General features: G+C 38.7%; 1 protein-coding gene across 1 annotated transcript in view; it reads left to right on the plus strand.

Moving 5' to 3' along the window:
- RSPRY1 (ring finger and SPRY domain containing 1) overlaps positions 1 to 12,721 on the plus strand; it is a 40,549-nt gene that overhangs the window by 2,126 nt on the left and 25,702 nt on the right. Inside the window, exons 2-4 of the mRNA XM_085315733.1 lie at positions 4,443 to 4,522; positions 8,665 to 8,868; positions 11,073 to 11,567. Of these exons, the coding sequence (XP_085171859.1) occupies positions 11,221 to 11,567 (347 nt within the window). The 5' untranslated portion in view covers positions 4,443 to 4,522; positions 8,665 to 8,868; positions 11,073 to 11,220. The remainder of the gene's footprint in view (positions 1 to 4,442; positions 4,523 to 8,664; positions 8,869 to 11,072; positions 11,568 to 12,721) is intronic.

Consider the following 12,721-nt stretch of genomic DNA (forward strand, 5'->3'; position numbering starts at 1 on the left):
TTTTTGTTTAGTGTCCAATGTATGGTGTTCAGCTGTGACACTTCATCTGTTAACCACTTTAGTATCCTGCTCTCTGGTCTTGTATTTCAGCGATTGTTCAGTGGCCCTCAGAAACCCACTTTATGTTGTTCCTTTTTATTTTTTTTTTTAGAAGGGATAGGCTGGTTTCTGCACAACCACAAAAGACTACTGAGTATTTTTACGTCAGAGGCCTTGGCTCTCAGCATGTTCTGTTGTGAGCCCCATGGATGACCATGCTAATTTATGATCTGCGATAAATTACTTGTAGTCTTCTGATTCCTATCTAGAAACTATAGCATCTGTCATATTCTGCTTATTAGGTAATATCAAAGTCCATTTCCCATAAGTTTTTTTTCTTGAAGATTAAGGAGGAATAACGTGGAAGATATTTAGTAGCTAAAGCAATAGGTTAGTGGTAAATGTGGTGATTTGTTATGGAACACTTACTGTTCTGTTACTTTAGACTTTTGTGTTTGTGTTTCCTTCCACGTTAAGAATCTCCTGTAGCTGATAATGCTTTGTATTTTGAAACATGTCCTGTTGCTCTCTTTAGGTCATTTATGTGTATGTTGATACCCTCACAAAATGGAGCAGAGCTCTGCACATGCACTGTGACAGCTCTCTCTCAACCTAGAAGTAGCAAGTTAAAATACTATCACTTGGTAGTAGAATTGAAGGTGAGCTACGCTGATGAGGTTTGTTCTGTTCTGCTCCCTTGTCAGTATGTTGTGTCCAGAATTTTCAATTCTACTATTCTTTTCTCCCAAAAGGGTGATTGCTCAGTAGACTTTGAATTCATTCATTGCTTTAAAGTAGTACAGGCAGATTTATTGCTCTTAGGTTCATCATCTSTCAAGAATCTTATTAGAATTCTGTCGTGTCATTCTGTGCTTTGTATTTCCTTGTATCTTGATGGCTTATTTTGTTTTTTCTTCCTGATTTGTATGCAGTTACTGTAAACTTGGTATGTCAGAACAGCAGTTGTGCTAGCATGATCTTTATTGCCTTTGCAGTTCTTCATTGTGCCTTTGGGGTCTAATATGAGTCAAATGTTCAAGTATGACTGCTAGATTTTGTGACTGACCAGCGGATCATGATCTACCTTTGACTGTGCTTGTAAGTTATTYGGTACCATGTCCTACCATTATGGTGGGCAAGCTTGTGCTTTAGAAGTCTTACCAACTTTGCCATGGAAACTTTGTGTAGTGGTAGGTCATTCTGGGTTACTCAGGTGTACCACTTCTTGTTTATTCTCRTACGTTTATGAATGAGAGTTCAGTAACTCTCTATCCTTTTCCAGATACAGCTTTCCCTTTGTAGGAGTAGCACATATCACGCTTGCAGCTGTAGTTATTTTTCTCTCAAGGCTTTTTTGCTATAGAAATGCTTCCTTTTGAATTTTCTGAACATCTTTGGTATTTTGCTGGACACAACGAGAAGGTTCAGATTTGGTTCCAGTTTGAATTTTGTTCAGGTATTGACCTGGCTTTTTGGATTGCTTATTTCGGTACATGTTTACTAACTGGTATTAATAGAGTTGAGTCATGTAGGTGACAGGCAGCTGCCCTCTAACCCTATTTCAGAAGATTGTACAGTTTGTATTTTTTTATGTGACTGCAGGCAGAGTGGGGCACAGAAAGTGATCTTGGGAGAAAAAAATATTGAGACTTTGAGACTCAAATGTCTTTGAGACATTTGGCAAAATAACATCTAAATGTAATTGTCCAAAAAAGCTTGAGGAATTTCAAAAGGACTACAATTTAAGAAGCTATTTAGGAAAAGTCCAAAATGACAGTGACTCATGTTCCTGATATCGTCATTATTTTTGAAAGCTTCTTAAATGAGCCTTCTACCTTTTTTTTGACGTACATCCCTAATGAACTAAAATGGGCGCGCGCTTTTGTTTAATCCATTTTTAGACTGCCTTTTGAAATGCATGCACGCCCATCTTCAGTCCAGTTCCTGACCATCATTTGCTTAAGACTGTTCCTTTTCTCAGCTGCAGACCAACTTCTGCTGAGTTTCCTCATACAGACCCAGGCCTCAAAGATACTATGTTGCTATAAGCTTTGTGGAGGAAAAAAAAAGGCTGCTGGGCAGAGGGATTTATCCCTGTTAATCCTCCCACACACCTCCCTRTATTCTCAAGCGAAGGGCTGCTGTGTGAGCTTTATTACTTACTAGATGTCAAAAAATCCATGTRGGAGCTCTGTCTGAGGAAGTAGGTGTCTCTGAAAACTGATGTCACTGGTTTTGCTGCTCACAGAAACGCTCCTATTATACTTGGCCATCTACCCAACATCAAGGTCTCCTTTGGAGTATACTTTCCTGGTAGACTTATAGTGGGGCAGAGAACAGATGGTCCTCAAGCCAGGACCTGAAAGACAAATGGCGAGAAATAAAGTTATATTCTTGTTTTTTTGTGGATGAGAGGAGGAGTTCAAGTGAGCTGCCCAGAGTTGYGTTTGAAGTTCTACGAAGTTCAGCGCCAAAGCCGTGGCGCAGAGATCACACTTCCTCTGCGTGCCGTTAAGGCYTGTTTGCTAACCTAGTGACCTACATGTTATATTTGATTAAGGGAGCAGTCTTTTGAACAGCTGTTACTGTATCCACTGACAGGAGGAAAGAGAATTGGAAGGACATTTCCCACTTTCTCCGTACAATCCTGTACTTAAAATAGTGAATAACTTCCAGCTCTCCATGATTTGCAAGGAAGGTCACAAAACTGGCTTTCAGCTACTGTCACTGGAAGCGTGGGCCATCCTCTGATGCTACTTGATTTACTAAGAAGTAGAAGGTTCTTCGGCCTGCTTCCTGCCACCAGTGTTGGTTTTTTTTTCATTTTTTGAGATGATAGCTAATGCCACGAAGTGACAAATTTGGTGAGGCCGAGAATAGGAGGTTCTAGACGTTGTTTGCTCTATGATTTGCTATCTTAGGCAGTTGTCTGACAACCGACAGCACAAGCTTCCAACTGAGACATCGCTGAATTTTTTTTCAGCAATGTTATCAAAATCCTTCACACATCCAAAATGTTTCAGTGTATTTGCTGCATTCATAATGGCTTAGTCATACCATTTAGCTGGGCTCATTTCTGTGGTCTAGACAAGGAAACTGTTGTGCCTTCTAAAGAGTTCTGTAGCTAATCTTTCTTTGAAAACAAACCACAGCGCTGAACACAGATCTGGGAGAAGCAAAAGGCAGGAAGCTCTAAGGTTAGTTTACGGACAAGAAATAGCAGAACCCTGGCGCATTTCACCGTTTCAGCTGARTTGCCCAAAGCTGGCAGTTTACTGAGAAGCATCTACCTCTAGAAAGATGCTACAAGTAAGGATTGCTATAGGCAGCATTTTGATTACTCAGCTGCCCCTATGCTAGAATAGCCCTGTAGCCATTGCCTGTGGTAGGACTACGTGATGTGACCATATTTGAACTGCTCAATCTCTGCTTGTGTCCGAGTGCTTTAGTAGTATTTTTTTTGATAATGAATGAACTGCATTAAACAAAGTACACCTCACTGTAATAACCTGCATGTCAGCAAAGTGATCTCCCCATAATTTGAGAGAACTTTTCGAAGAAAACTTGAAGAAAACTGGGTAGTAATACAGGTAAACGTTAATCTTTCTGGAATGGGCTATTASTAAATTTCCTTTTTAAAAAAGATTGTTGTTGGCTTAAGATATTATTATCAAACAATTCTGCACCTCTGCTTGGTGCCAAAAGGAAAGAGTCTCCATACTTTCCTTACAGCATTGTCTCGGTTCTGGAATTTCTTAGGCCTTTGTTTCTAATCCTCATGTCTTGAACTTTTWTTTGTCAAAATTAGGAAATCCCTTCATTGCTGACAAAACCTGAAACTTTAAGGGGACAGCAAGGACAATTTAATTTGAATTGATCAAAGGATTGATTTCTAAGCTTCTGAATAAGAATTCAAATGCCAAAACTTAGTATGGTGTAGCTAATCAATTTTATTTAGTGTGCCTGTATTGCTTCAGTTTGTAGGGCTAGTGTTCCCTGGCATTTGCAGTGCATTATCCTTATCTTCCTGTCGCTTCTGAAACAGTGGATTATACTCTGCTCCTTGAGCAGGTGCTGAGTCTAATACAGCTCTACAACACCAGCTTGATGGAAACAAATCTCTCCTTAAAGTTCCCTGGAGCTTTCAGATACCACTGTTGTTTTTTTTCAGAAAAATRGTGTCTCAGAAGAACTAATCAACTGCCTCAAAACTTAAGAGCCAGAACCTCTCCTTCTGTCTCTGAAAAGAAGTAAAGACCCTCTGAAGTTTGGGGCATAATGAGCCTGGAAGTCATATTCTGGTTTATTGATACTGATGTTGGATAGGTGGTGAGACTCACTAAGTGTTGAAATCAAAACTAAGATTCCTTTATTTATTTATTTTATTTTATTTTATTTTTAAGGTCAGGGTACAAAGGACAGTTCCATCTAAAGAATCCTGAGAAGAGAAATTAGGAGCTCTGGGAGAGGAAGCTGGGAGGTGGTAAGTACTCTAATTTCTGTTTCAGAAAGAGCTGTAACAGAGCAGTCCCTAGTGTTTGAAGAACCCTGGGGACTGATCTCTCCTTAACTACAGATAAGGCAAAACCTAGGCAGCRGGGCAATACTCTCTTCCTGTTGCTACTGTGTTTACCAGTCCTACTCTAGAGACGCTAGCTTAAGCGAAGATCACTTAAATCCAGATATTAATTTTAGCAGTCCTGTACCAGTTTAAAAACAGATCCTACATTAGACCAGATCCTTCAGCTGCTACCTATTTTGTGACTAAACTGGGATTACTTATGAGAGAAGATTGCAGGATTAAAGAGCAAACTGTTGGATGAGCTCTGTGTAACTCTGGGAGTTTCCACTGACAAGTGCTTGGGCCAAAGCTGGATACTTTGAGATATGATCTCTSTCTTTCATCCTCTGTGGAACAGGCACAGGTCAGTCAGTGTTTGGATCTTGATGTCTTTACTGTGATTAGCAAAAAGGAAAYGGACTGTGGCAGTGGCTTTGTACTGCAGATGGTAACACATTGCAAATGCTTGTTTCTCATAGAATTTGGACACTAGTGTTAACCTTATGTGATTTTTATTTATCTTTTATAGAAATGAAAAAAATTTGAATTAGGGATTTGGTTTAGATTATGCAGTATTCCACAGCTGAATTATTATATGCAGAAGAATCAGCACAGAATCAGCATTTGATCATTCATTCTGAGGCCTGYAGTCCTCTTTCTTGCATATGCTGCTTGGTAACAGCAATGGAAGCTAAGTGGCTATTTCTCTTTAGTTGCACAAGCCTTTCATATTTACTTCTGCTTTGATTGTGTTGTCAGTGTGACCTTCTGAAAAGTCTCAACTTCACTATTTAATTGTATTTATTTACTGGAAGTGCTTACTTTTCTTCCTCTACAGCAATCATTTTAAAAACTGAGATCTTCTCCATATTATGMAAACCTATTTGCCAACAGCTGTTTTTCCCTCTTATGCCTATAACTAAGATGATTAATTTTAAGCAACTCCTAGCTGTATTTCCTTCTCTTGATAGTTTGAACTTTTGAGTGGCATCATAAGTATTTCAATCTCTTCCTTTTTAGGACCATCATTTCTTTGGGAAAGAAATGCTCAGAGAATATTTCTAATTATTTATCTCCTTAATAGGAAATTGCTGTTCCAAACTCGGTATTACTGTGTTTGCAGCCTAAGCTACTGTGTTCCTTTGCTCTTGAGATGGGAAATGCTGATCTTACTACTGTAATAGCAATAGGTGCTTGAAAAGTGGTTTTTGTAGCTGAAACTTTCTTTACTTGCTTATGTATATGAGTTTCTTGTTTGCTTGGCAATATGCTCCATTTCATGGAAAGGAGGGGGTTTTTCCATCGTAAAGCAGTATTATGGTTGGCCGTAACCAAATATTTGAGGGGATGAATCACCAATTCCTAGGCTGTGTCTTACAAAGAAAATAAGACTAATGCCATTTTCAGCTGACTTCTTCGTTGTTGTGTGCTGTCAGATGATTGAGATGTGGCTGCTGTTGGGAAAGCTGAGTGTCAGTGCTGCCAGGCCATGTCCACGGCTGGTGCTTTTTCCCCTTAGGCTTCCACCTGTGGCAGGTCAGTCAGYTTGCAGCTCCTTTATGTATCTGCACATTTCTCTCTGCCAGGAGACCAGTACAGTGTGGAAAGTGCTTGTGTTGAAAGACTTGTTCTGCTGTAGTGGGAACAGTCRTGAGGGTTGGTGTATGTGTACAGGGGTTTTGTGTTCTCAGTCATGGAAAACTTCTGCTGACAGGCTTCAGGAGGGCCTCTGCAGCTGCTGTTCTCACATTTAAGAGGTGTTCAGCTCAAAAGACATTAGGCTCACATAGTTTCTTTAGAGCAAGATGTCCTAAGAGCCTTCTTCCCGGCTGCCAGCTGGGGCATACATGCATGCCTGGGCAGTGGTTTCTGTATGCCTACTGCAGGTACTTTTGGTTGTATGGATGAAAGATTTGAAAGGAGAGATACTAGTGTTCCTTTTTATTATTTTTTTAATTTATTTATATATAATATATATTTTTTTTTTGAGTAAGAACTTCTACTTAGATCGTTTGTTTGGCAACTTATTAGTCCTGCGTACCAGAACAGCATTTGATGGTCAAAATCCAGAGTGAATGAATGACTTGGCCAGTTGAGAAGCAAATACTGGATCTGCCTTTACTATTTCTTATATTAAAAATCTTGAGATCCAGCTTCTTTCGAAATAATGTTAAAAATAAAACAAAAGCATCAGCACTTCTATAATGTGGTTGCTTTTGTAACCAATTTTTATAGTCTTCTTGTCACTTTCTAAATTTGCCTAAGAATGGTCTTCGGGTAAATGTGAAACTCTGAAAGGAGTGAGGCTTTCTAGCATTTAGGAGCATCTAACACAACATCAAGCTAATGTAGAGAAGCTGCTTACAGCTTGTAACACAGAGAGCCCGTTTACTCTCTGTAATGCAACTTAACTATTGCTGACATTTTCATATGCAGTTGTTTCACATGAATATCTTTGGTTCTGTTCTGACTTGCACAAATTGTTTCAGAAAATGGTATCCCTTTAATGTCTGTATAGTCCTGACAAGAAGCGTTTTGATAGGTCTTTGGTTTTCTAGTGGCTTTCCAGGGAAGCTTGTTCTTGTTTTGATGCTTAGGTGGATGTTAGCTCTGAACTCTTAACGTTGTTGTGCTAATATCATGTCATAATGTCGTATCAGGCTTTAAAAACTGTATCRTCAGGGAGTTTGGTACGATTTGTGGCTTTTACCTTTCACGTTTTAAGAAAACTAGTATGCTTTGGTCAACACTTGCTTGTGGCACTAAATTTAAAAGATGGTTGCAGAGACTCTTAGCTATGTAACTACTGAAAGAAGATAATAGATTATGAAAGATTAGTTCTCTGCCTTAACTATTTTTTTAACAGCAGTTGACTTCAAGTATCTGCTGTCAAGTAAGCTGGTAAGCTTACCTAGACTAAGTCAGTACTGTTGTTCAGATAGTCTTGATTTGTTCTCTGTTTTTCTTTCTTTCTTCTCTCTTTCTCCTCCTTTTAGGCAATTAAAGTCTTTTTAGAAGTGCCTTTTTCTTGTCTGAAAACATAGTTTGTATTGTGGAAGACATACCTTGACTAAATGAGTGTCCCAGTTAGGTGACTGTCTCCCATTGCTTAAACACCATTGATTTTTTGGGTGGGGAGAAAATATTGTCCTTTCTTTTTCTCCGTGCCATTGTGAAATGCTGCAGAGGGAGACTATGCTTACTTATTTAAATTTATTTATTTGCCTGTTCAGTCCTGCAGTTGACCCTGAAATAAAATTTGATGAACAAAACTCAATCCTCTATTTTCAGCAATGACAGTGATGGAGTTGGAACTGGTATTGGCAACCTAATGCTAAGGCCGTATTTCGCTATAGTGTTCTAAAGCTGTTTATAATATACCATCTCAAATACAGTCTAGTACATCACTAGATTTTTCTTTTAAAAAAAAATAAATTAAAATCCTTATGCATTTTCACTCCGTCCAGCAAAAGCTGGCTTGCAGGGCTGATCTATAACAAGCTCTTTCTGTAGCTTACACTTCAAAGCATTTAGTCTTTGCGTTTTAGTTCAAGGCTTGAAAATGAACTCCTTGGACTACTGCTGATGTTGATGCACAATGAATGTGGTCAAACTTGGCTGTTTTACTGAATAAATGGAGTTTATCCTGTTGTTTCTCTTCTCTTTATCCAGTAAACGTATATACTGTACTTGCTTTAGATACTGTRTTTATTTTCTGCTGTCACTACTTGAGTGCCCTGGAACCGATATTAGTGCTTCCTTTCTTCCTCYTACAAGTGGTAGTCTAAGGGGAGGAAACGGTCACTGCTCTGCACTTTCGGTAGTGTCTGGAATACCCATGTTGTAAAAACAGATTGGATTTTCTGTAGCTATGTTTAGAACTAAAACTAGTAGGTCACAAACTGCTTTTTGAAGTATTGAGAGGTCTTTCCCCTCTAAAGGCTGAATGTAGTTGAAAATAAAGCATGACACAATATCATTGTGGGTGTATTGAGGGGGTGGAATGTGTCTGTCTTAGAGGCAGTTTACAAATGAATTGGTCTTTCGTCTCCTTCTGTCTTCAGGGACTCTTCAGTGTGGTTTCTAAAAGTGAAAGCAGAGTSAAGTAAAGTGAAAGCAAAGTCAAGTAGAATGATTCACTGCACAAGATAAAAGCTTATACAGTGCAGCTTTTCCGGATACAACTGCCTCTACGCCCTAAGGAAGTACAGTTCATTTCTGTTACGGCGCTTTACGAGAAAGTCCAACTGTTCCTGAACCGATTGAAGGTGAGTTGGTCATAATCACTTGTTTTTAATAATGCTTTAAGTTGTTAACCACAAAATCTTGGTTTCAATAATCAGTTTTAATCTTGACTTAACTCTTTCTTGTTTTCTTAGGCTGGTTCCTACTCTTTGGTGATCCCTAAAATACTGCCTTTTACAGTCAGTTTGRTCAGTTTGGATAACCAGGTGCCATCATAGTTCTAATATTTTTATAAAAAGTTACCAAAGAGGTTAACTAAATCCAGGTTTTTAATGTTTAACACGTTAATAATGTAGTTTTATGTTTTAATATTATGTTAATAAAATAGTCTTAAATGATCTGGATACATGCATATTTTTCTTCAAAAAGATATGTTTTGCATTTAAACTTGGGAGGGGCGTGGCAGGATTTTTTAATCTTTTTTTTTGTGGGTGTTTTTTGGTAGCTTTTAAAGTCATTTGGGCTGGGCTGGTTCTGATTTTACACAATTTCCTTTAAGACCTGTGGAATTTGTATGACACCCTGACATCTACTTTTTACTGAGAAGATAACGTAATATCTTTATTGGTTCAGACAAGAGGACTGTTGAGCTTGGCGTTCCACACCTTTTTGTGGTCCGACTGCTTAGAGAATAAGCCAAGCATATTGTGATACTAAAACCCTTTTAGCAATCTGTGGTTTATGGATTCCGTGAACTGAAAATCAAGATCTGTGAACTAAATATCAAGCATTTAATATCCCCTTTGGGATTTTTTTGCTAGTTAACCTTCAATTGATTTCTTGTAGTACAATGAAGTATTAAGAAGATAATGTACTCTGAACCTACAGAAGAGTCTGAGGGCTTGTTTGAAGTGCTTTCCCAGTGGCTGCTATCCATTCAGACCTGTGTCTGRCTTCCAAACTAATGCTGTTACAGTCTTTCCTGAATGGCAGCCAGCTATGGCACAGTTGCCAGTTGTCTCAGATGGGGGGGGGAACCTTTCATGTTTCAGAGGGGGTAACTGTCTTTAACTTTCTTTTGGATGTAAGGTGCTACATGTTTGCTGTTAAATAGATGACTTGACTATAAATTACTAATAACTAATTGCAGGATATTTGTCATAATTTCTTAGATGTTAATTTTAGATTCTTGAAATTAATGTAGTCTTAAAAGTTACTTATTCATTCTGACATGCTAGAAATGTGAGAGTAGTCACATGCTGGCTTTTRTAGGGCATTTTGCCCTTTTAGTTGAGATTTTCTATAAAGGTTCCGTAGAAATATACTCTGCCTATGCCTTAGAAGAAGAACTTACAATGAGGTTGGATTTTGAATCCTTTTGCCATTGCTAGTCTTGATTCAGTGGTTAATAGGAACTGTCCCACAATCCCAGTACTAGTGGTCCTGTACTTGATCCAGACTGCTTGTATTAAGAATAAAAAATGACTGAATTAGTCTTCGTTCCCAAAAAGGGAAGACCTGATTTGATGCTAAATCCAAAGAGGCGTGCAACTTGCATGGAAAACACTCCTCTCAACACCCCAACAGTTAGATTTGTAGGCATTAAAATGGYATCTGCAATTCCTGTTTATTTCATGGTCAGTACTTGATGCATCCTTGGGTGATGTTGATATACGCACATTCAAAAAAAAAAAAAAAAAMATTTATGCACTGATGGACTAAACAGCTGGTTCCCTGTTAAATCTATTGTTTGTTGAGATAGCCATAGCATAAACGTTGTCTCATAGTTGTGGCCTGTTTTGCAGAGTCTGCTTGTGAGTGATGCTGATTACTCCTGATGTGCAAGGAGAACCTTTTAAATGTTCAACTTTTTAGTTGGGTGGCCTGAGCAGTTTGTTTCTATAGAGGATAAAGAAAAAAATCAAGCTGCAGTTTGTGTTGTATGTATTAATGCTTGAAGGGCAGTGGTGTACTAGATTTAAGGACAAAGGTGTTCCTTTGCATCCAAAAATCTTGGAAGAACTGGGAAATAATAAGTAGTGTTGATAAGAATAATGTGTATGTGCTGGGTGCAACTACTTGCTCAGTGAACTCCATACTTTTTTTTTCCTTCCCCCTCCCCCTTCCACTTCTTCCCCTCCCCGCCCCCAACAGAGACTTCAGATGCAAACCTTGTTTCCTAGGTGTTATATGCATCAAAACAGACTCTATTTTCTAAAATATATTTTTTTTGTATTATTCAGTAAAAGAAATAACACTTATTCTTGTTTTGGATTTGCTTTTTCAGACTTGCTTCTGGATGACCAATGTGTATTTTAGCTGATAATGTCGGATACTAAGTCTCCAACTTCCCATTCATTCCAGCTGGTAGCAACACATAAAATGCAAAAATCACAATTCAGGATCATACAAATATTACTGTTAAAACTTTCTAGATGATTATAGTTGCTTTGGTTGTATTCTATGCTAGCAGAAGCCTTCTTCAAGGTTTACTGCTGACTCTAGAGCACCACGTTCCCCATTTATTGGGAGTCTTGGGGGCTATCAGCATGGGAAACTCCTGTGTTTGCCGAGATGATAGTGGAGCTGAAGACAATGCAGAATCCCAGAATCGCCAAACAGAGCACAGTAGAGCACATGTACCTGAAGCAAGAAGCCACCTTAGAGACCCTGTCCGGCCACCCAGAAGGGGGCGAGGGCCTCATGAACCAAGAAGGAAAAAACAGAATGTGGATGGGCTGGTACTTGACACACTGGCTGTAATTCGGACGTTAGTAGATAAGTAAGTACTTCCTCAAGGGATAATTCAACATGAATGAAAATACCATGTTCTTGTCTTCTCTCAAACTGTGACTCCATCCTCTCATCGATCTACACCTGACCCTCCCTGAAGCAGCAGCGTGTTTACTTCTGGAGGCTTAGGAGAGGAGCACCTTTCATAGGTAATAGAAGTAGCTCCTGAGTGCCCAGGTACAGACTATTCCAGGAGTTGAGGAGCTTCTTACAGTTCCTATATGGGCCTACACCCATATGGGAGGAGGAGTGTGCTCAGTATTTATTAACTGGCATAGATGCGCAGTTTAGGAAGCAATGAACATACTAGAGTTTGGGAACTTCTGTCCTAAAAATTGGTTCTTCTGTAAGATTTCTGTTTTCAGGCTGTATTTACTCCTCTGGAAATGGCTAAGCAAAACTGAGAGCTTTGATCTCTGTTTGTGTAAACAGACTGAGGTTTTCCTTGCAGTTATAAATCTGACTCCTTTTTAGAGACTGCATGTTGYGACAGTTCAGCTCATGATGCCAGTATTGCATTCCTTGCATGCTCAAAGCATCCTTTGAGAGTGTGGGGGATATTTATGGATTCATCCTTKTTTTTTGGTTTTGCATAGCTTTCTACAGAGCTTTAAAAGGACCTGAGAAGTGATAAGTTAAGTTAGCTCATCACCTTTTGGATTAGATGCAGATTAGGAAATGGAAAGACCAAACAGGAGGAAAAGGCACTAGTGTATCTTCATAGCTGGGATTTGAGTTTAAGTTGATTGAGGCTTGGGATAAACGAGCCTTCATTTGTATCTACGTAGTGGATCTGAAATATGCCTGCAGGAAGAGTTTGCCTTGCTGTTGTAAAATGCTTTAAATGGAAATACCAGGTCAATTGTTGTGTCTGAAAATTTAAAACAAGTTTTTTTTTTTTGTGTGTGTGTTTGGGTTTTTTGTTATCTTTTTTATTTTAATTTATTTTTTTTTGTGATCTGTCTTCATTAAAATAACTTCAGGTTTTTTGAGAATCTCTTTTATCTCACATGCCTTCCCCTCTGCTCTCCGTTCATCTACTTAAACCATTTCACAACATTTTTTGTGCACAGTTGTTCCTGTGGGTTTTGCAATCAGTTTTGTAATCTTGTAAGCACTTTCTTGTGCTACCAAGTGATAAGC

The sequence above is a fragment of the Rhea americana genome, unplaced genomic scaffold (genome assembly GCF_003343005.1).
Source record: "Rhea americana isolate MKP2758 unplaced genomic scaffold, rheAme1 scaffold_438, whole genome shotgun sequence".
NCBI classification, from domain to species: Eukaryota; Metazoa; Chordata; class Aves; order Rheiformes; family Rheidae; genus Rhea; species Rhea americana.